Source organism: Emydura macquarii, unplaced genomic scaffold, assembly GCF_026122565.2.
Source record: "Emydura macquarii macquarii isolate MOO-44397 ecotype Brisbane River unplaced genomic scaffold, CSIRO-AGI_Emac_v2 contig_295, whole genome shotgun sequence".
In the NCBI taxonomy this organism is placed as follows: Eukaryota; Metazoa; Chordata; order Testudines; family Chelidae; genus Emydura; species Emydura macquarii.
In genome coordinates this window covers 1353611-1377484 of record NW_027130432.1, presented here as the reverse complement: position 1 = coordinate 1377484, position 23874 = coordinate 1353611, and the positions used below count along the sequence as shown (strand labels likewise).

The window sequence follows — 23874 nt, the reverse complement described above, 5'->3', positions numbered from 1 at the left end:
GGAACACATTTCCTGTTAATGCAGCACAGTGGAGACAGCACGCTAAAGGGAAGTTACGAAGTCGACGGGAGTTGCATAGCTTGTGTAACTCCCGTCAACTGCCGCCGAATTTTGCTGGAAGTGTAGACCTGCCCTCTGTCCCCCGACTCTCAGCTGGAAATGTCTTCCTGAAGGGGTACTGATGCTATGAAAAGGAGGGGACCCCCTCCTCTCTCTCTTCCTGTCCATTGATTCGCTGCAGCAGAAGGGACAAAGAAGCAGCCATTGAACTGGAGAAGGGATCCTGACCTAAGGAGTTTGGTCATTGATTGCTGAGAGGATGTGGTGAGAAAGCTTTGCTTTGAATTTAACGTAGTTTTGTTAATTTAGGCATCAGTTGTGTTTTATCTTGTAACCATTTCTGACTTTTATGCTTTATTTCTTGTACTCACTTAAAATCTATTTCTTTGTAGTTAATAGATTGTTTTGTTTTATCTAATCCGGTGTGTTTAAATTGAAGTGTCTGTAAAACTCTGTTTGGGGCAACAAGATGTGTGCGTATTATTTCTGTTGACGAAATTACGTACTTTACTTAAACTTGTTTTGTCCAGGCAAGGGCTAGGCAGTACTGGATATACATTTCTAGGGGAAAATCTAAGTCTGGGAGTGAGTTGGGTTCACTTTGCAATAAAACAAAGGCTGGTAAGAGCAATGGTGTGGCTGGCTGCAATGCACATACAGACGGTAGCAGAGAGATTGAGTTTGACTTCCACCTTTGCGTGGTGGAGGCTGTTTGTGATCAGTCCAGGCTGGTGGCTACAACAGCAAACCATTGTAAAAGGGCATCCTAGGTTAGAGAGCAGGTGTGACAGAGCTACTCATTAGTCTGGATTACACCCTGGTATGTCACACTATTTCATTGCTCATTTTATCAATAAAAGGAGAAAGTGTTTGAATGGGGAAACTGAGAGTTACTATATGCAGGGAAATGCAGTGATAAAGAAGTCTCACAAAGACAGGGAAGAAGGAGAAAATAGAGAAAAGAGGATGTGGAAGAAAGAGGAACAAAAGGTAGAAGTAGTGCTTGCCCTAAGGGCAGGATATATTTTTACTGAGTGATACTGAATTGATTTGTAAGGTGCTGCATAAATCAAAATTCTTTAGTTACTACACGAGGCCATATTCTACTTTTGATCTCTGTGCAAACCGTACAAAGATGCATGATTTGCATTTGTAATTCAGGCTGCCACCTTTGAAAAACTTTGCCAAAAGTTTCTTGAAATTTCCAAAATGGAAGACCAGCCTTCCCAGTGTACTGCAATAACTAAAGAAAGACTTTGTAATTGTACACACCTCCATAGTTCTATTTAACAGTAAACAATTCAGACATTTAAATTATCATCTTTGCATTAACTTTTTGTAGTTTGGCTCAAATTTAATCCCTTGATTTATTCCTCCCACATTCCACTCCACCAGATAGCTGAAATGTGTGCTTCTTGTTATTAAGCTAAGTAACGTCCCAGCCATTGTATTTTCTTTGTAGTTTTTTCAGCAGTTCATTCATTTTAGAGCTACTTTTGATTCTGGTCCTTTCATTGTGAATTTTATATGCAGATTCTTTTTTATTTTTAATTTGCCACCTTGTGTTATAGTGATTCCTGGTAGCAGTAATATAGTTATACATCTCTGTTCCCATTATAAAATTATATTTTGAATAGTGTATAACGTAATTTAATCTGCATCAAAATGAAATTTTTTTAGTCTTTATTGATTTTATATGAGAACAGAACTGATCCATCACATATTTCCACTCACTACAAGCATTTAGAAAACACCAAGGTACAAGAAATACATTCTAAATTACAAATATTAGAGAAAATAATACAGACTAACATGGGAGTAAACTGATGTTCAAACCCAGTCTAATCCAAAATAATCTTATAAAACCAGGATGAGACAGTGTGACATGTTAGTTGGTACATATATTGTGAAACTCATACCAGTAAGTGAGACAAGCTATAGTATTATATAGTAATTCTCAAGGAAGACAGAAAGGGTTGAGCCCATACTACTTAAGTAGGCAGGGCTCCCATTAACTTCACTGGATGAGAGAGATTGCAAAATGAAAATGATAATGCCTAACATATCAATTTAATTGATTTAATATGTTTTGTAATCTGGGGGGGGGGGGGGGGACTTGGCATTTGGTACAACTCCAAAACAAAAAATTATTTTTAACAAAAGAGAATTACATTCAGTTAGTCCTTGAAGTATTTAATGGCTAAGACTTTTGACTTTCTAATAGTAGATAATATGTATACGCTTCCCTGACATATTTTGCTAGTAGATTTGCATCATACATATTAATATATAGCTTCAAGCCAGTAAACCTCATTTCACCAGGACTATTATAGGCAAGAGTCATCCTGTTTTTGATGGATTACATTATATATAATTTTGCATATTACAACAATCTGAACATAAAGCTTTAGTTAGGAAGACTCTTTACATTTTAAATAAAGTTATTTATGTGAAAAGGAGGGTTTACAAGTATTGACGAGGACCAAAAGTAATTGCAAGCTGATGTATGGGGAAGCTTGCTCCACCGTTTTGTCAATATATCTCATTACTGGCATTTTGCTTTTCTAGACTTTATCCTCATCTGATCAAACACCATTAATCATTCCAAATTGTGCGTTGTGCTTGTAATAAGATTAGGATGAGGCCTCCAAAATCATTTTTTGCTTATGACTTTAACTAAAGTTGAATCCAAATTTCCAGAAGTAAATCTAATGTATTGATGCACCCTGCCACCCATCTTTGCTTGGTTTCTATTGGGTTAACTTCATGAAAATATTGAAATGGGGGAGACTGTTTGTTTTTGTTTGTTTGTTCAAAAATTTATTTCCAAGTGGGATGATTTGAGCTTTGTGGGTGTAGTCCAGTGTTTAAGCCCCATTCATGGGAGTTAACCAAGAATAGATTACATTATGGACTGTCTTTTAAAATAGTTGTCATCAGGATCAGAAGCATCCTCCAGCTGTAGAAAGCTTTGGGGCTGCTGCCCAGCTCTGCAGCAGGGGAATGTATCAGAAGTGGGTCTACTCTGCCCCATGTTCCTGGGAGTGCCCCAATTGGGGCCCCTAGCTGCTAGTCCCAGCCAGGCTGAGGTGATCCCAGCAGCACAGAAGTGAGGGTGGCAATCTTGCCAGCCCCCTACAACAAGTTGAAATGCTGTTTTCTAAGCTGCATAAAATAATTTTAAAAAGGGGAAAAGGTAGTCCTTGTGACATATCACATTTTCATGCATCAGTCCTGACTATTTCAATTTAAAATGCATAAGGATTAATACAGCTTGAAAATTCAGATGAGGCAAATTATCATTTTAAGGCCTTCCATTTATATGCACTAAATAAAATTGTCATTATGTTGTCATTATGCTAACATAGTAAATGAACCTGCTAGAATGGCTTATGGCTAGACTGCATTTTACTTTAATTGGGATGTTTAATTAGATTGTCATCTTTAGTGTTTTTAATTAAATATTTTAAAAGTTCTAATTGTAAAGAATCATTGATTATAAAGACTTAACCAGACACTATCTTTTTGTGAGTCACATTTTCAGAAGATCATTCATTCATAAGTCTTAAATGCTTGATTGACATTGTTAAAGGTCAAGAAAGATAGTGTAAAATGTAACTTTCAGGTTCCAAACAAAAGGATTCTTTAATAGAACAGGACACTTATCTTTAATGTGATTTTTAACCTTTCATATAACACATCCCATCTGCTTTTTCAGGATATGGGGGAAGGCATTACTGTAATAATAACACCTTGAGTGTTCTTACCCTTTACAAAGGAACAGTGGTATCCTAGCCTGAATAGTGACAACACTTTAGCACAGTAATGGAACTCCCTTTATATAACGAAATAGTTTTGCCATTTTAAATTTAAATAGTAAATGAAAGAAGGGAGGAAAAATCACCAAAATGCACCAACAAATTGCTGAAAGGTGAATGTGTTGTAAAAGTTTTAAATATAAAGTACTTGGTCATTCATCATTCTTTCCTTCTTTTAAAATCTTTTTCCCTTCCTATTATCTCCCACCCCCCATTTTCCTTTCCTGGAAATCTTTCCAAGAGACCTTGAATCAAAAATATAGATTCTACTGTAAATAGTAATGTTTGGATGAAATATGTCTTTTTTAAAAAAAAAAACTAATTACTGGAGAGCTAATTTTGAAGCCAGAGAAGCTAGGAAAACATTATATTTAGCAAATGATAAATTTTCTGTATGATGTGTTCTTTAGTTTTGAGACTTGTTTAGCTCTCTTTCCTAACTAGGAGTTTCATAACTCTTTGCTTGTTTTCTAGCACTTACTCATGTGTACAGTCATTTTTTTTAATTTTTATGTTTTTGTTTATGTATGTGTGCACATTAGTATACAAGAGTGTGTATTTTCACACAGTTGTATTTATACGAGTGTAGATCAAGGGCTGAAAACAAACTGTCTTTTTGTATATTGTTTTGATTAAAACATTTATTTATGCTTTCAAAACCTACTGGGCTACTAAGCAAACTAGTATACATATCTTATATGTAGCTTAAAAGTACATGTGTATAATCAAACATTAAATTTTGTAATTCTGTTACATTTGTCTTTCCAGATTTGTTCCTTACTACATTAACAAAGTCCCAAAACATTCAGTTTGAAACTTGGGTAAATAAGGTAAGGAATAAAATAAAGCAAACATCTTATGCCAAAATATACAGCTTTTAGAAACATAAAACAAAGAGGTCACCTGATACTGGTTTCACAAATAAACAAAGGTGACATGGCAATTGTAACTGCACTGTTGTATTCAGACTGCTGAATATCTGTGGAGGAGATGATTCACTCAGCATCAGTTCCTCTGCAGGATTTTAGCATGACTGCCAATTAAACCAATCAATCTGCCCTAATGCACATGTTAACAGGGTTCCTGTGGTGGTGTCAGCTGTTGTAAGAGGTTACTGTCATTTAATTTGTCAGCCTGATGATTTATGAAGAAAAAGCTTTTCAAAGGAGTTCCCTCCAGGCTTGGATATTTTTAGATTGATTTAAACATGGCTTAAGAGATTTCAGGACAACACATTTTTCCCTATAGAACATGTCCCTAGATTATAGATAAGAAGCTCCCAAGTAGATATCGCAGTACAATTCAGGATATTGTGAAAAAAGGAAAAACAAACAAATGTCATTAATCTTTTTAGGCAGGAAGGCCATTTCTTGACTATCTGTTTTCAAGACGTCTTTATATCAAAATCCATGATTCAGTTCAAATTGGCTTGTAACAATTAATAAAAAGCCATTAGGTAGTCCGATTTCAAAAAATAAATAAGGGTTTGAATAGGCAGTCCTGAAATAAAATATAATTGGTTAATGTATTACCATTGCTTTGGGCACAAAATGACATGAAGATCTTGTGGAAGTTCTGGGCAATTCAGGCATTTTGCTTTGCCTGGATGGAGAGGAACATAATGGAAAAGTCAACAGGTATGCAATCTGGTCAAGATGTAGACTTCTAGATTGAAGTAAAAACATCTAAAGATAGAAATAATGAGGTGTGCTTTTTGGGAGGGACAGAAGGAGGAGTCATGGAGGTGTCTTAAGCTCTGAGCCATGGAGGTGTCAAGTTGTTTTTGTAACTTTAAATTTTATGCCTTAAATTCATGTTTAAATAAGAATTAATTGATATAACATTTAAAACAGCCATAGCTACTTCCTTCATTTCACCTTTCTATCATTGTTACAATTTGTGTGAATATCTGCAAATATTAAGCTATTACTTAAAATTTATTCTTTGGTTTGGACTTGCATGGATCAAGTGATATCCTAGCCATAGTCATTTATGTGGGAGGAGATATTGGGACTGATCCTGTTCCGTCTGATGCCAATAAAGCCCCATATTCTGGAGCTGTTCAGTTCTCTGTCTGTCTCCCATTCCCCATTGTAAGTTAGAGCAGCTTCAAGGCTGCTCTTACTATGCTGTGCTTTCCATGGCCCCACGTAGACCGTAAGAAGCATAAAATAGCAGCAATACAGTTAGGAGACCTGCTCACCCACTAGGTGTTACTAAGGTGACCCACTAGGAGTCATTATGAGTTATGTGCTTTGTTTAAGTTAGCTATAAAAACTAGGTAACATAATACACTTTGGAGCAGTCCAAGGGAGCTTTTCTTTGGGCAAGGTGCTGACACCTAAACTCCTCAGCAGTTGTATGGAAGGAGGACCCCCAGAAGCCCAGCTATTGATGACTCAAAACCATCTCAGATGTTGGGTAACTATAGTTTGGGGTGCTCAGAACCTATTGCTATTGCTATAGAATATATGCATGTGTGCTTGAGACCTAAAAAAAAGTATTTCTAGGTTAAAGCACTCTGGTTTGTATCAATCATTTATCAGTTGGAGGAGCTGTGTTCCAGTTAAAGTGTAAAATCATATGTTCCCATACAGCAACATGTGCTGCAGCCATGCTACGAAATCAAGTAGACGTCACCTTTTATAGTTGATATTGTAAATTAAGGCTGTAATAGAAGCTTAGTAAGAAATCTATAAAATCTTAAGTACAATATATATTACACTGAACATTTTTACAAGCTTTTTTATGGACACCTATGGATTCCTTGCTTAATGTGTGCATTAGTGTGGGAATGGAGATTAATATACTATCACTTAAATTTATTGTATAGAAGATTTTTAACACAGCTTTGCATCAAAATTAAGGAAAACAAAGACACACACCTTTTCCATCTAATCATAATTACCTTTGCTTTATGTTGAAGAACGGTAAAAAAGGAGAGACCTGCAATGGTCAATCAAGACTGTATCTTTAACATTACTTAATATTACTTGTAATTAGTTTTTCCAAAAATACCAGTGGTCCTATAGAGAACAAAATGTGAGCCCCTTTAAATCTTTAATGGAAATTATAAAAATAATGGTTTTATGGACTTTGAGTGTATTGGAATGCAGTTTTGGTATAGAATGCATCTGTTGTATGTACACTGTTTGCTGTTGAGTGAATCTCGCTTTCCTTATATGTAAGCAGATATGTATACCCTAATTGTTTAGCCAACATTTTAGAAACTGATAGCTGCAGAATAATCATAGTTTGACAAAGAAATGATTCAGACTTCATCATAAGAGTATTAATGTAAGAGCTATATCAGGAATATTGTTCTTTTCCTCTCCCCACCCCTAATTCCTATCACTGTGGTATTAGGAAAATGTCCTGAAATTAAACACACATACTGTGACGTTTTGGGGACCACTCAGACTGTAAAGTGTTCTGTCACTGCCTGCCCTGTAACTTTAGGGTGCCTTAGTGCTGTGCAGCTGTGGTGGTTCAGATCCCTGGTGTGAATAAACCATTCCCCTGGGCGATGTGAGTTACACCAACATAAGCACCGGTGTGGACAGCGCTTTGTTGGCAGGAGAAGTTCTCCCTTTTCAGGGAGGTGGTTTTAGTATGCCGACGGGAGGGCTCTGTCCTATTGTCAGTGTCTTCACCAGGCGCACTACAGTGGCGCATCTGTTTTGTGCAGCTGTGCTGCTGTAGAGCTTCTAATGTAGACTAGCCCTAAAAGGCTCTTTTCTTCGTTGTTTTTTGTTTTCTCATGGGGTTTTTTGTTTGGCTTTTTTTTTTTTCCTGTGGCATGGTGACTCATGGTTTTTCCAAGTGGGAAAATTCTGATGGGGATGTCACAATATCTTCCTGTTAACTCTAATGCTCCATCATTGTCTTTCCCTGGGCTGGACAATGGATGGGTACTTGAAATTGGTTTCGTGTAAACAACTGACTTGGAAGGTGGTCCTCCCTGACTGACTGCTCCCCATCCTCCTGTGCAGTGGAGCTGAAGTTTGAGCACATTTTTCTGTATGCACAAATACATAAATTCATAACCATGGTCTGTCTACATCTCTGCTAATGACTATCAAGTTCAGAACATTACAGTCTTTCATAAGACCTTATTAAATATATTTGTGTAATACAGTGACATAGTATACAATCAGTTGATTTAACTGTGTTTTGGGGGGTTAAACCTGTTCTCCTTCTGTGGTGTCTGGACTGGTTGTCACAGATACCTGTTCAGATTTTTTATGGCTGCGGTCAGGAAATATTTGCCAATGTGGGTGCAAAAACAAATGTCAGCTATAGAAATATAGCAGACGAATAAAAGAATTAAGAAAAATAGAATGAATCACTGCATGTGTTAAATTAACTAAACTATTTCAGGGAAGATGGATGAAGTGCGATGAACTAATTAACAAAAATTAAAATAAAAAAATAATTGTAACTTATAACATGTAAATTTACAGAAGCCTATAACTTGTGCAAATACCTAGCGCACCTATTTTATGGCTGATACGTGTTTTAATATTTTCATAATTAATTTTTCTCAACCTGCTCATTGTCAATAAAAGTCTTAAATTCAAAGTTTATCAAAAAGGAAAGGTTGGTGCAGTGCAAAGTGCTTTCCAAATTAGTGAACTAAGCTGCACAACAATCCTGTAAGGTAGATATTAACTCCATTTTACAGAAGGGGACAAATAGAAGCCGAGATCAGTTACAACTTGACCATGATGTCAGAGTGAGTCAGTGCATTACTGAGAATACAGCATAATCTCTTGTCTCAAACTGTAGCCAGAAGGCAATCTTCACCCATCCTTATGTCTCTCAAGATGGAGCTATTATCCTTCAGCTACCACTCAGTTTTCAAGAGGATTTTGATTTAGACATGGCTCTAAAAAAGCAGCAATAAATGAAGTAAAAGAAATTCTCCTGACCGGGATGGATTAAAAATACTTGTATATCCAAAGGTTTTATAGATTTAATGAGTAATTTTTAATGTAGGGGTTATCTACACGGTGGGGTAATGTGCTCCACACGGGTGTGATTTCTAAAGTACAGTAACATATTGCGCATTAATTGGTCTGTGTAGACCCTGGTGGGATGTCCTAATGTGCTGCTTGAAACAGTACTATGTTACAGTACACTCAGGAAGCGTATGGACCAGAAGGTTCTACGTGGACCAATTAATGTGTAAAACATTAGTATACTTTAGAAATTACATCCCCAAAGAGTGCACTACCCCACCGAATAGATAAGCCATTTGAGAGCTATAGTTCCCTATCATTTTCTGGTGACTATACAAACCTTTTGAGCTTTACCCTTGTGTTTTATGGTATCACTAGATTTCTGAGGTGAATTTATATGCTCATAATTCAGTTTGCCATTTCTACATACATAGCTATGTAACATTTAATGAATGTCATTTTTTAATTTGTAGGAAAACTTCCATGCCTTGATGGAATCATCTAGTCCAGTAAGAGATTAGTTCTCAGACTTATTTGTATTATGGACCAGTTCTGTTTTATTTATGGATTGTAGAATGCCACAGACTACAGTTTTAGACAAGAAAAATGCTATTTACAAGTTACAGTACCTACACAAAGAGGAACCGTCTTTCCTCCTTCCCCTGAAAAGCAGCATCCACTATTGAGTGGCCAGTGGAATAAAATGCACAATACTTCTTTTAAATACTAGAATCTCTAGTTTAAATAAACAATTACATGGCACTGAGATAATTCAAAAGTGTGACTATTTTTCAGATATTTTACATGTAATTAAAACTCCAGTAAATAAGTATTTGTACTTAAATTATTATCATATATGTTGATTGACTTCTGTTCTAAACGTTGGGAAGAATTGGAGCTAAAGATTTAGAATTATAAGAAAAATACAAATAATTTAAAATATTTTTCATTAGCACAATCTATGAGTATATATGTAGACATTGCTTTCTAAGCTTTGTTGGATAAAATATAACTTTTGGCATCAAGGTTACTAAGAACCTAGATTCAGTAACTCAAATCTGTGTTTTTGTCTGAGTAACATTAGTCACTTGTGCAAAATTTCAACATGCGCTTGAACATGTTTCTGAAAATTATCAACTTGATTCTGCTGATTCTGACACATTGTGGGACCATTTTAAGAATAAGACACTGACTACTGCCAAATATGTCTTTTGAACAACAAAGAAAAAACAACCTGACTGGTTTGTAGCATGTGAGCATTTGCTGCTCCCACTCATAGAAAAGAAAAATCAAGCTCGCCTAATTTTACTTCATCAATGAACTAAAGTTCAGAACTCTTTAAGTTCAAAGAGGCTATGGCTGCAGTCCAGAAAGCCGCTAGAGAATGTGATCAGAAGTACTGGCAAGACCTGTGCCAGAAGATTCAGACCTGCTTTGAAAGAGGGGACCTTCGTGGTACCTATGATGAAATCAAAGAGGCACTTGGTCCAATTTATAAAAAGATTTGCAAACCTGAAAGCGAAAAATGGTACCATCCTGACTGACAGGCAAGAACAATTTGACCGATGGACTGAGCATTACAAAGAACTCTACTCAAAGGATGCTATTATCTGTGATACTGTCTTACCTCCATTCCCCAGCTTCCAATGTTTCAGGAGCTGGACCAAATACCAACTCTCAAAGATGTAGAGAAAGCTATCAAAGAGACTCTGCCTTGGAAAGTGTCAGACAATGATCAGATACCTCCAGAGCACTTAAAGGCAGGAGGGAAGAAGTGACATCCGCACTTCTTTGCACCTGCTGGGAAGAAAGCCACATATCCTTGGATCTAAATTATGCAAACATAATTACTTTATACAAAATAAAGGGCACAGAGCAAACTGCAACAACTACCAAGGGATATCTCTGCTCAGCGTGGTCAGCAAGGTGCTTGCAAGCCTCTTGCTGAAACGACTCCAAGTCTTTGCTGAGAGAATTTATCCTGAGAGCCAGTGCGGGTTCAGAGATGAATGCTCCACAACTGACATGTCATTCACAATGCATTTGTTGCAAGAAAAAAGACATGAACAACACGCATCTCTCTATGTAGCATTTGTTGACCTACAAAAGGCCTTCGATGTGGTTAGTAGGAATGGCATATACAAGATCTTGTTGAAAATTGGCTGTCCATGAAAAGCACTCTCTCTATTTAAGGAGTTCCATGAGGGAATGAAGGCAACTATCCAGTATGAAAATGGAACATTTTGTGAGTTTCGCATTGATTACTGGAGTGAAGCAAGCCTGCATCTTACCACCTATTAGCTTTGGCATCTTCTTCATGATACCCAACTCACTATTCTGGATCTGCTTTTCACAGATGCTGCTGCATTCATCTCTAATTCACCTGATAAATTGCAGATCATGATGAATAAATTCTCTGATGCATGTATCAAGATCGGCATGTTAATCAGTATTAAGAAAAAGTTGTCATGCACAGGGCACCAACATCCCACCTAAAGTCTTCATCAATAATGAAGCTCTGGACAACTTAGATCACTTCTGCTGTCTCGGCTCAACTTTAACCACCTCATTTGGCCTTGATACAGAACTTGTTATGAGAATCGGCAAAGCCTCTGTCATCTTTGTCAAACTTACCTCACATATCTGGAACAATAAGCTGTTAACCCTGACTACAAAGATGTCTGTTTTATCAGGCTTTTGTCCTCAGTACCCTACTTTACAGCTGTGAAAGCTGGATCACATACTCCAAGCAAGAATGGAGATTGAACAGCTTCTACCTTTGCTGTCTCAGGAAAATCCTTGGAGTCACTTTCAACCAACGAATCACTAACAATGAGATCCTTGAGAGAACCAGCCTACTGTCTATTCAGACTATGCTGGATGGTTGCATACTTTGCTGGCTGGGACATGTGGAATGCATGCCTCCAGATCGTCTGCCAACAGTTGTGTTCCATGGCCAACTCAAGAACTACTTGCGATGCAGCGGAAGGCCAAAGCTCCGATACAGCAACAAGGTCAAGCAGGGTCTCAAGAAATTCAGTATTCTCACTAACAACTAGGAGAGCCCTGTCCACAACCACTCAATTTGGAGAATCTGGGTTAAGGCTGGTTCAGTCATCGTGGAGAGTCATTAGAGAGCCCAGGCAGAGGCCTGTAGATGAGCCAAGAAGCAGAGTGTGCTCCAACCTCTATCTGGCGAGTGGCCTTGTAGCTGTTGCAACACAGTACCTGATATGTCCACCTCTCGTCCCCACCTAACCACCTGGTGCATCAGCAAAACCTCGACCTGACCTTATTAGGCCATTTCCTCGCCCCTCCTGAAACTGACCTTATTAGGCCATTTCCTCGCCCCTCCTGAAACTGACCTTATTAGGCCATTTCCTCGCCCCTCCTGAAACTGACCAGGTGACCGAGAGCAACTGTCTACGTGACCTGTAGCACAGCCACCCTAACGGTCAGCTCATCACCCAGCCAAAGGTTTGTCCTGGTTCAAATATCTCCCCTCCAATCCGGAGCAACCTTGGCTACCTGAAGCCCCTAGTATAAAGCCGGGGCACGCCCCAGGCTCCGGTTGAGAGAGCTCACTGTCCGCCAGACTGATCATCTGGCCCGTCCCTATCTCTCCCGCTCCCGACTGACTCCGAGCGCGTATCGAATCGTACAAGCCGTCTTTCTGTGTTGCTGCTGTTCAGCAAGCTTCTGGGTGTCATGTTGCAGCTCTTTCTGATGCTGGTAAGACGTTAACCCTTTCTCTCCTCTCTCCCTTTTAGCTTTCGTTTAAAACTTGCTCTAAAAGTAATAGCCGTACCCCCCCCCCCAACCGTATAAGTAAAAGATAATCTAGTTTTTATATTCCTGTTGTTTTAATAAACCCTTAATTTCCAACCGACTCATTATTGTCTCTCGGGGATCATTAACCTGTCGGGTCAGTAGCCATTATGGGAAGGTCTGCAGCTCATGCAGTGGGCTCTTCTCCTACACTTCTGCTAAGCACCTTTGACTGACTTAGTCGTGTTTCCTTTCATCTGTCAAGATGTTGGATGGCCATACCATTATAGTCATCCAGAAACACAAATATTACTGTATCAGGAATTAAATATTTTCTTCCTTTTAATCTGAAATACGTTTGTCTCTATCCTCAAGGGATCAAAGGTGACAGAAGAGTTCCATGTTGGGAAGGCATTATTTCATATTCTCAGACTGCAGCCATTTGCACTAACTATCACATTAATAAAAATCACATGCTGCAGCATTTATAGGAGATTCAAATGTAAAATCTAAAATTTTCTCAAGTCAGTCAAGAAGAACAATTCGGATACTGGAGCCTTCAGAGACCTTAAGACGTAATACATGTTTCTGAATCAAGATAAAAATGATTCAGAATTGAAACTTTGTTTCAGAGAAAATTTCATTTTCTTTCCTTCATCTACCACAAAAGGCTTTAGAGGTATTGGCCTCTACCTTTCTTTTCTTGTCACATAATATAGGGCCTAGTCCTCTTTACTGCAATGAGATGACTGGCATCTGTAAGGATTTACAGGGTTGTGGTCAGATAATTTTACTGGAGCTGTTCATCGATAACAATATAATCTTAACAGTTCTGGAGAAATCATTCTGGTTTTGTTTCTATATTGATTAACTTGTGTAGGATAAAGTAATATTTTTCACTTGCATCAGAAAAGAGTCCTTTCAAACAAACTAATTTAGCATGCAGCGGAATGGAGCACCAAGGAGTACACAGCTGAAGAAGCTGTGTCCCAAATCCCTTTTTTAAACCCTGTCTGTAAATAATTCTGAAAGGATTTTAATTTGAGGATTTGCTGGGAACTTCCTTTTCCTCTGAACCACTATCAGTTACAGATTATACTCCAAGAAAAAAATTAGCTAATGTCAAGGGAAAATTATCCCCAAAGAAACTTCATCTAGGGCAGTGTTTCTCAACCTTTTAAGTAGCAAATATCCCTAACTTCTGAAAATTTTAATAAGTACCCCAACACTCAGTTTTCTACTAAGAAATAGTCTTTTTCCCCTTTACCGCTGGATGACTGTATTTCTCGTAAAGCAGAAGAGTTCTGGGTTCTACAATGCTGTGTGGCAGATCACAAAACCCCCTGCTGTTTCTCCCCTCCTTCCTCCACTATGGCCTGCTGGCAGGGTCACGTGGTGTTCTCACACAGGCCGGAACTTGTGAGGTATGGGCAGGCACTAGCAGCGCTTCCCATGGCTGTCCCTAGGGGGATGCAGGCCTGGGGCAAATCACACTGTGTGGGCCCCTCTTAAGATTTTTATACTGGTAAGTTCTGGTGCTATCATAGTTGTCAATTTCACTGCTCAGCTAGAGCAATGAAATTGACAAATTAAACCTGGGGGTAGAACCTGGCTCCAGGACTGGGCAAGTCGCTGGGCTCTCCACCTGGCTTTCTGGGCACCGGGCTTTGAGTCAGGAAGGGGAGCTGCCACCTGGGCAAGTTGGAGGCAGCTGCCACCTGGCTGTCAGCCTAGGAGGTGGGAGACTGCTACCCAATCCGAGCTGGGGTGGAGGAAGCTTCCGTGCAGGTTGGGACCCGGGGATGTGGGCAGGCAACAGGCAGCTGCTGCCCATCTTCAAGCCAGTGTGTGGAAGGCTGTCCCTCAGCTCAGAGCCGGGGAACAAGTGGCAGCCACCCAGCTGTGAGCCCAACTCGCAAGGCTCAGGAGACTGCTGCTGGGCTCCCACCTAGGAGCTGGGAATGGGCGGGACGCAGGTGGCTTCCGCCCGGCTTCCTAAAAAGCCTGTGGCTGCTGCGCAAGCCTGCAGCTGCTGCCCAGCATCCCAAGAAGCCAGCAGCTGCTGCCTATCTTCCAGCTAGGAGGTGGGACCAGGAGGAAAGCCAGCAGCTGCCGCCCGCCTCCCCCAGAAGCCGGGGGCTGCTGCCTACCTCCCAGCTGGGAGCTGGGACTGGGGGGGAAGTGGGCAGCTGTTGCCTGGCTTCCCCAGAAGTTGGCGGCTGCCGCCCGCCTCCCTTCGTTGGGTTTTTCGCCACAAACCCCCTGCTTGTGTCTCGCATACGTTCAGGGATACACATACCACAGATTGAGAAACTATGATCTAGGGAGCTAAATTCTACAAACCTAAATAGCGCATGTGTTAGAAAAATATGAACGATCTCCAAAATACAAATAATTGGCAAAATAACAATAGAGACCTGACTCATCTTTAATCCCTCTTGGAAAACTAGTTCTATAGATATACCTTCCATCAGATAACCAGTTACTAAAAGGGAGATCAGTCAGATAAATTGTCTGAGTATGATAAAAATCAACTTAAAATAGTAAGTGATGGGGCTTTTAATATGCATCTTAAAATTCCATACAAAATATTTTAAATCTCTCAGAAATCCCCATGCCATCCATCACGGGCAGAGGAATTGATGCCATAGGTGGGTCAGTCAGCAGCAACTTGTGTGTAAGAAATGGGTCCAGGAGGTACCAAGGACCTGACATCAGCTGCAGGGAAAGAGGGGAAGTGTGTTCTTGGGTGACAATAGTAGATTTGAGGGACTGATTGAGCAAGGTAGGAGAGAGGAAGAAATGGACAAAAAGCTGTGGGGCATGTTTTAAAACAGCTCTCCACTAGGTGTCTGGATGAAATAGTTGAATCATGGAAGGTGTATGTACATTGCCCTACTGATCTGATTGGATGAAGAGCCAATGTCATTCTCCGCAGTGGAGGGGTACAGTAGTGAAGAAAATGTATCAATACTGTCTGGTACATGCACCAGTATTGTCTTATTTGCCATATGAATTTATAAAATGCAACTATTTACATATTCTGAGGTCCAATTGCAGTTTTATTAGTTTCCATAAATTTAAACCAATATTTTTAGAGTTTACGTTTTGACAAATACTGTACTGAAACTACATATGTAGCACTGAGTTCTGGTCAGGAGCACATACATTTTCTCATCTGATCAATTGTATGTAGTAGGTGCTTTTATTATTATATAACACTGAAGGAATTGTAACATTAGAGTAATGTGTTAAGTATGATACACTACCCATGGCACGTTACTAGTAACCTTTCTCTTTTTACATATTAACAGAACAAAAATACACAGAAAGATAAATCTCAAAAATTACAAATAATTGATGGTCCAATTTGAACATAGATTACAACAGAGAACTCTGAGTTAATGGGAAAAACTCTTAATTTTATTATGCCTAAATTTCCAAAATATCTTTCAGATTTGATGAAATGTTAAATATTTCATAATATTTTTGCAGGTGTTTTCTGAGATGTCACACCTGTTACATTTTGACTCAAGATACACGTTAATATATTGCATTTTACAGGTTACAAGTACTCAGGCATACAGAACTTCCAGTAAAGTGATTGGAGAACTGGCTCTCAGATCTTCTTTTATTTAAAGGAATGTACCATTTTTATTCAGCAGCTAGGGCCTGCCTGACCCTACAGTATCCCTAGTTTCCTCCACTCTGTTTACTTCAGTGGTACTTGAAAGATGCTCTTCACTTTGCAGGATCAGGTTTTAATTCATAAATATTGCATGGTGTTGAAACAAGCCTGGCTCAGCACTAGTGTAATCAGAATAATCTGGAAGGTAATTTCTACATTAATACAGTAATTTAATAAGAACTTGTAAATCTCACCTTCATTACATTGTTTTGAATATTTAGACACTTTTACATATGGTTATGCCAATAAAGTAACCAAGTCTTTTCCTACAAACATCCAAATATGCATACTCCCACTCACTCATGGAGTCTCATTGACTTCCGTGAGACTCCGTGCAGCACTAAGGGTCTGCACATTAAATTTGTTCGAAGGATCAGATACTAGAATTCCTATCAGTGGAATTTTTCCCAGTTGAGACAATTTTTTTTTTACCTATTCATCCTTTTTAAAAGCTATTTTTAGTCTTTAGTGTACAGTTCAAATTTTCATTGGTTTGTTTACAGTTCATTAATGTAATTTTTATTGTATATATTTATTGTATTTGATAGGATGGGAATTTCTCCAAAGCCACAGACATAAAGCAAAAACCTGAAGACATGATGGTTGTTGGACAATCAGTGTTTGCAGATTTTGGTGAGATTCTTTCCCCTCCCCCAAACTACCTGACACTTTTTTTTTTTTTTTTTTTTTAAACTATTAACTAGTTATACTTTTTTTTCTGGATTAATTTTTTAAAAGCATGTTAAGCTTTTACCCAACAAATTGCAGTGGTTCCTTTGCAGCATCATTAATATGTACTATATTCCTTTACTCTTTCTGTATGTAGAACACCTTTTGAAGTCAATCAGTGGTGTGCATGCAGGAAGATTTAATAATTTGGAAACAACTATTTTAGTTCATCATAGTCAATCAGTGGTGTGCATGCAGGAAGGTTTAATAATTTGGAAATGACTATTTTAGTTCATCATCTCAGGCATGTACCTGCTTAGTCCTTTGCAACCCTAACTCTTGACTTCAGTGGAACTATTTACATGCTTAAGGTTAAACACATGTAAACTGTGTGCAGGATTGAGGCTTAAATCCCTGTTAAAACTATACTTTAAAGCACATTTTTTGACATTTTTGTCTGAGTCTAAACGTCGATATAATTACTGCTTTTTTAAAAAGTTATGGAACTTATTATGAACTAATAAAATATTTTTCATTTATCTTTTATTTTCAATATAAATGTTTGCAGTTGACTATTGGGGATTATATTCTATTAATATAGTCATCAATATTTTATTGGAAAAATAAATGGCTGAAAGAAGTCTAAGCTTGCACATAGTAAGTCTGTATAAGTATGTATTACTCTGTTGCCTTTCTGGTCAGATTTTCATGAGTTTTGCTTCCCTTTAGGCACCTAAATAAATTGGTAGGTTTTCTGAAGTTCTCAGCATCTGGCAATTTCTAGAATGCCTAATTAGAAGCTGTTGGATGCTAAACTCTAATGAAATTCTGACTTTTGAACATTGAGTAAAGATACAGATTGTTAAAGTACTTACTGAGCAATGAGAAATAGAATATGGGGGAAAACAATCATTCAAATATACTTGAACCGTATTTTGAAAGAGCTGTGCAACAGAATGTAGCCAAGTTAAGAATGTTAATAGCTGCTGGGTGATGACCATTTCTGGAAATCTGGGTCACTTCATTTAAGTGCCTAAATACACCTAAACTCTTACATAAATAAGCCTACATGTTCATTAATTATTGTTTCTATAGATCAATAAAATTATTAGATCATATTTATAAAAAAAAATTAGGAATTTCAACAACAGTGCTGAATAGTTTGCATAGTTAACTATTTTAATCTGGCTGAATCCAGTGAACTTGACTACTGTTCTATTGAACTCGTTATTTTGCTAGTTGGGCATTGCTTTTTCACTTTATGCTATTCGTGTTTTGGAATTCTTTTTTATGTATAGAGTCACTTTGGATGTTTAAATGTCCCCTATCAACTACCCATTTTGTTTAATTGTCTAATTGTAGTATTAGATAACTATGAAGAATATTATATTGTGGAGATTTCCTTTCCTCTAGCCTCTTGTGTTCCCTCCAGACTGGTTTCTGCCCTTGCCACTCTAATGGAACTGCTCACAACAGAGTCTGCCATAACCTGTTCCTGACCAGATCTACATGAATTTATCCCATCCTCATGCTCCTTAGCTTCTCTGCTGCTTTCATCATTTCCTTTCCTTCACATTCTGTCAGCTTTCTCAGCAGTAGTTCTCCTCTCTCAACCTAGCTACCACCTCTTGGGGAGGTGGATTAACTACAGCAACAGGAGAACTCCTCCTGACATGCTTCCATGCTGATGATGCTCGTTTTTAAAAAAAAAAAATGCATTAATTAAATTTGTGACTGAACTCCTTGGGGGAGAATTGTATGTCTCCTGCTCCATGGTTTTACGTGCATTCGAAATTTATGGCAGTCTCAGATGACAACCCAGCACATGTTGTTCTATTTAAGAACACTTTCGTTGCATATTTGGCAAAAAGAAACCCAAAGAAGGTACCAATATGAGATTTCTAAAGATAGCTACAGCACTCGTCCCAAGTTTTAAGAATGTGAAATGCCTTCCAAAATCTAAGAGGGACAAGGTGTGGAATATGCTGTCAGAAGTCTTAAAAGAGTTACACTCCAGTGTGGGAACTACAGAACCCAAACCTCCAAAAAATAAAATCAATTTTCTATTGATGGCATCTGACTCAGATGATGCGCGTTGGTCCACATGGCTCTGGATCATTATTGAACAGAACCCCTCATCAGCATGGAAATATGTCCTCTTGAATGGTTGTCGAAGCATGAAGGAGCATTTGAATATTTAATATGTCTGCCATGTAAATACCTTGCAATGCTGGCTACACCAGTGCCATGCGAAAGCCTGTTCTCACTTTTAGGTGACATTGTAAATAAGAAGCAGGCAGCATTATCTCTCATAAAAGTAAACAAACTTGTTTGTTTTAGCGATTGAATGAACAAGAAGTAGGACTGAGTGGACTTGTAGGCTCTATAGCTTTACATTATTTTGTCCTTAAGCGCAGTTATGTAACAAAAAAAATTCTACAATTCAACTAAAAGTTGCACTTTCATGATAAAGAGATTGCACTACAGTACTTCGTGTGAGATGAATTGAAAAATACTATTTCTTTTGTTTGTTTGTTTTTTACAGGGCAAATATTTGTCATAAAAAAATATAAAATGAGCACTTATACACTTTGTATTCTGTGTTGTAATTGAAATCAATATATTTGAAAATGTAGAAAATATCCAAAAATATTTAAATAAATGGTATTCTGTTATTGTTTATTGTGATAAATCATGATTAATCTTTTTAATCGTTTGACAGCCCTAATTTTATCATGTGGGACTTCATGCAAAAGTTCAAGGACTTGCTCCCACAAAAGACCAGGCAAGAGTTCTCCTCGCTAGTGGACGAGGGAAAATCAGTGGCAAGGTCCTCATCACAAGTTGCTTTGGATGCGGCTGAGTCAGCTGCTAGGTCCACGGCTTTGGCAGTTGTCATGCATAGGAGTTCATGGTTACAGTACTCTGGACTCCCACAGGAGGTCCAGCGGACACTTCAGGACCTGCCTTTCAAAGAAATTTAACCTTTTTTTAGGTCAGACTGATGTGAAGCTTCATGGTTTAGAAGACCCAAGTGCGACCCTTAAGTTCCTTAGATTGTACACCCCAGCTCCTTCAAGGAAGCACTACAGACCTCAACAGACCCTCCAGTACTCTGCCCCAGTTGCCCTTCAGGACCTGCAGAGGAAGAAAAATTTCCTCTCCAAAGTGGTTTTTCACTGTTCTACCAATCAGGCAATCTACCTACCTGTCTTCTCTCCAAAGTTTCTTGGAAATAGAAATGAACAATGTCTTCACTTATTGGGTATTAGATGAGTCCTAGCTTTCTATATAGAAAGTACCAAGCCATTCCAAAGGGCTACCCAACTGTTCATAGCTGTAGCTGATAAGATTGGTCTCCCAATATCTTCACAGACAATTTTTCCCAGATTACTATATGTATTCACATTTGTTACGATCAGTGAGGTGTTTCAGCTAGCCTGACTGCTCATTCCAAAGGTCACAAGCATCTTCAGCAGCATTCTTACCACAGATCCCCTATTCAGGACATTTGTAAAGCAGCAACCTGGTCATCGGCACACACATTCTTCTCCTATTATTCCATCACTCAGCATTCCAGAGATGATGCCAATTGTGATCGAGCTGTTCTGCAGTTTACGAGTCCATGAACTCTGATCCCTCCACCTATTCAACTGCTTTGGAGTCACCTAGAGTGGAATGCACATGTGCAATCACTTGAAGAAAAAACAGTTACTAACCTTCTTTAACTATTGTTCTTCAAGATGTGTTGCACACATCCATTCCACAACCTGCTCTCATGCCCCACTACATCAGTTTTCCAGAAAGAAGGAATTGAGGGAACATGGGGTTGGCTGGATGCTTTATACCAGCGCTATAGGCATGCACTGGCAGAGGGCACTTGGGCTGCCCTGTCAGGTACCACTGAGGGAAAGATTCTGGCGACTGTGCTCAGGGTGTGTACACACCTAGCCCTGGCCTACACTTACCTGGCAATTCGGCAACAGTTGACGGGAAAAACTCTGAGTAGCTTGCGTAACTCCCATCAACTGTTGTGCTTCCCTTCTGCGCGGTGTCTTCACTGCACTGCGCCGACGGGAACCGTGTTCCCATCGATGCAGCGCTAAGCCACTTGGGGTGGTTTTAGTGCATCAACTTCCGGATCGATTGAGCAGGTCTTCACTGAACACTCAATCGATCCAGATAGGTCCATCTGATGGCGGCGATTTTGCGTTTTTGATACCCCTAGAGTGAAATGGACATGTCCAATACATCTCAAAGAAACACAGTTATGGGTTCGTAACCTTTTTCTATTTCCTGTCTCCTAATGTGTATGGACATTAGACATAATTTCTTTAAATTACCCCTTCCCATCACACAAATATCCTTAACTATTGTAAAAATAAGAAAAACATTTGAAATGGCCTTTGCTGGGTTATACAGGCAGTTTGTCTCGGGTTAGTTCCCCATGCTTAAACTGAGCTTTTGGGATTAAGGATGCCACGTAGAAATTTTTTTTTATAAGTTTGTATTGAGAACAGAAACACTCATATGTTTAGTGCAAAACTTTGTAGCATGCATCCATAATACAGTTAATTGTCAGAGATATTAACATCTAACCTTAATAACAGTGTCCGTAGACTGTTCTAGCAGTATCTCTGAGGTAAAATTCCTAAAATATCTCAGATAATAAAGATAATTGATATTGGGTATGCAAATACATACTCAGAAATATACTAGACCTTGAGGCTTCAACTTGATGAAAACCAGACTCTCTAAAATAAATTGCTCTTTGCTCTAGTACATGATGGTGATGGTTTATATATTAACATGACCAAAAGGACAGAAAAACAATTGACAAAACTGTATTACCCTTTTAAAAAAACAAAAATCAGAAATGCTTTGAGACATAAATTTATTATAAATGGCATCTGAAGTGATTAAGGTGAGAAAAACTGTGCATTGGAGAATTCTACTCTTCTTTGGAGCACTTTGTCAGCCAAATAAGTAAGAATTCTTCATTATTATTTTTTCTATTCTCCCCATGTCACTATGGTAATTGCAATGCAGTGGTTGCTATAGCAAAAATGATTAATCCTTCAGTTGCTGCTGTCTGTTATGTTAGCAGAGGCTTTCATGAGATACCCATACTGTCTTTAGCATGAATCATAGATGTCAGATATGATTCTTTTATAATTTGTTGTTAAAAAATGGTTTTAGGATTCACATTTTGAAAGCATCTGTGAAAATCAAGCCATTTCTATTTAAATACCTCAGCATGGATACTGGAGCCCATCCTTAGACAACCAGGTTTGGAAACGTTTGTCTCTTCCGTTTAATAATAGGGCATATTTTTCTCATCTCTTGCATACTGTATAAATACAGCAAAATTATGAGAAATTTATACAATTCAGCAGTGTACAAAAGATTGAAATTACTAGGGTGATTGGTACTTGTAGTCCAAAGATACATTCAATTAAGTTGAGTATGAGTGTGAAGATGATTCTTCTTGCCCATTGCATATTAGTGTGTTTGCACCACATGCACCGGTGCTGGAGATTTTTCCCTCATTGGTATCTGTAGGGCTGGCTCTAGTGACCTCTGCAGTGTCATGTGTATGTGCCAGGATAAGGGGCACCACCGCCCTTCTTTCCCCCCCAGTTTCTTCTTATTGTCTGTCACGGGTCTGATATGCCACGTCATGGGCATCGGCTCACGTATGTGGGGAAGTTGGGAAAAAGGCCGCGGGTTTACACCTGTTTCGCTGGCTTCGCTACCTGAACGGCATCAGGTACCAGTCTCTGGGACCACTTTTTTATCCAGATAGTGCGGCCTAATGGTCAGGGTCAGGAAGGTGACCTCCTTCCTCAGGCAGCGCATCCTAATAGTCAGAGTCAGTAAAGCAGCCCCTTTTGTTGGGGCAGCATGGCCCAACGGCCAAGTCAATGAAGCAGCCTCCTTCTCAGGGCAGTGCAGCCTAGGGGTCTGTTGGGGTAGTGGGGTGCTGCCTTCAGGAGTGTGGCACCCAGGGTTGGGGGGCTCAGGCCCACCCTGCTCCACTGAACCCCAGTCTAGGGCCCTGCCAGTGTCGGGGTTGCTGGCCACCAAGTCAGCAGGGCTCCACCTGAAACACACTGATAGTGACTCTGCTGTTCCCCCCTTTTATACACCCTAGGGCACCCTGGGCTACTTCCTATCCTATCATGGTTGGTGGCACTCCATAATCCTCCGGGGTCCTTCACCAAGGCTTCCCCCGATAACTCAGTCCCTCTTTGGGGCTTGCCTGGCAGCCTGGGTGCCAGCAGAGTCAGGCCTTGGCATTGGCTGCAGTCGCCTGGGGAGAGCCAGCTGCATGCTTCCTCCCTGCTCAGCAGTCCGCCCCAACTGAGCTGAGTCACTGCTTTTTATATCCCCCTTCCTGGCTGAGCATGCCCAGCAAAGCTGGGGGGTGTGGCTTCTTCAGCCTGCAATGAGTCCTTAACCCTTGCTAGACCAGTGTGGGGCTGATATGCCACGTCACACCGCCTATGACAGTGCTGGAACATCCTTGGCTTGGCAAGCATACTACCAATGGTTTCCTGTAGCTTTAGTATATATAGTTTGGTTAGATAGGTTAATTAGTTTGCGTAGTTTAGAGATAGTTGTAATTTAGTCCAGTAGGGGACATAATCCCAGGGGCGGGGCATGCCGTAGTCCCCGGGCTTCAATCCATGTGCTTTATGTAAGAAGACGATGCCTGTGAATGATCCTCACCTGAACTGCTTAAAGTGCCTGGGTGAGACCCAAATCCGGCATAAGTGCAGGATTTGTATAAACTTCAGACCAAGCACTAAGAAGGGCTGGGATATCAGATTAAGAGCGTTCCTGATGGAGTCTGCTCTTAGACTGGACTCTAAGCCAGGTCCCTCGGACTTTGGCGCCCAACATGTCA

The 23874-nt window shown here is 39.4% G+C and overlaps 1 protein-coding gene across 2 annotated transcripts in view; it reads left to right on the top strand.

Moving 5' to 3' along the window:
* Positions 1-23874, top strand: part of ITFG1 (integrin alpha FG-GAP repeat containing 1) — a 196656-nt gene that overhangs the window by 48273 nt on the left and 124509 nt on the right. Inside the window, exons 7-9 of one of the 2 annotated variants that reach the window (XM_067550483.1) lie at positions 4647-4708; positions 9313-9348; positions 16844-16928. In XM_067550483.1, coding sequence (XP_067406584.1) covers positions 4647-4708; positions 9313-9348; positions 16844-16928 — 183 coding nt within the window. The remainder of the gene's footprint in view (positions 1-4646; positions 4709-9312; positions 9349-16843; positions 16929-23874) is intronic. The other variant, XM_067550493.1, reaches the window with a different exon arrangement.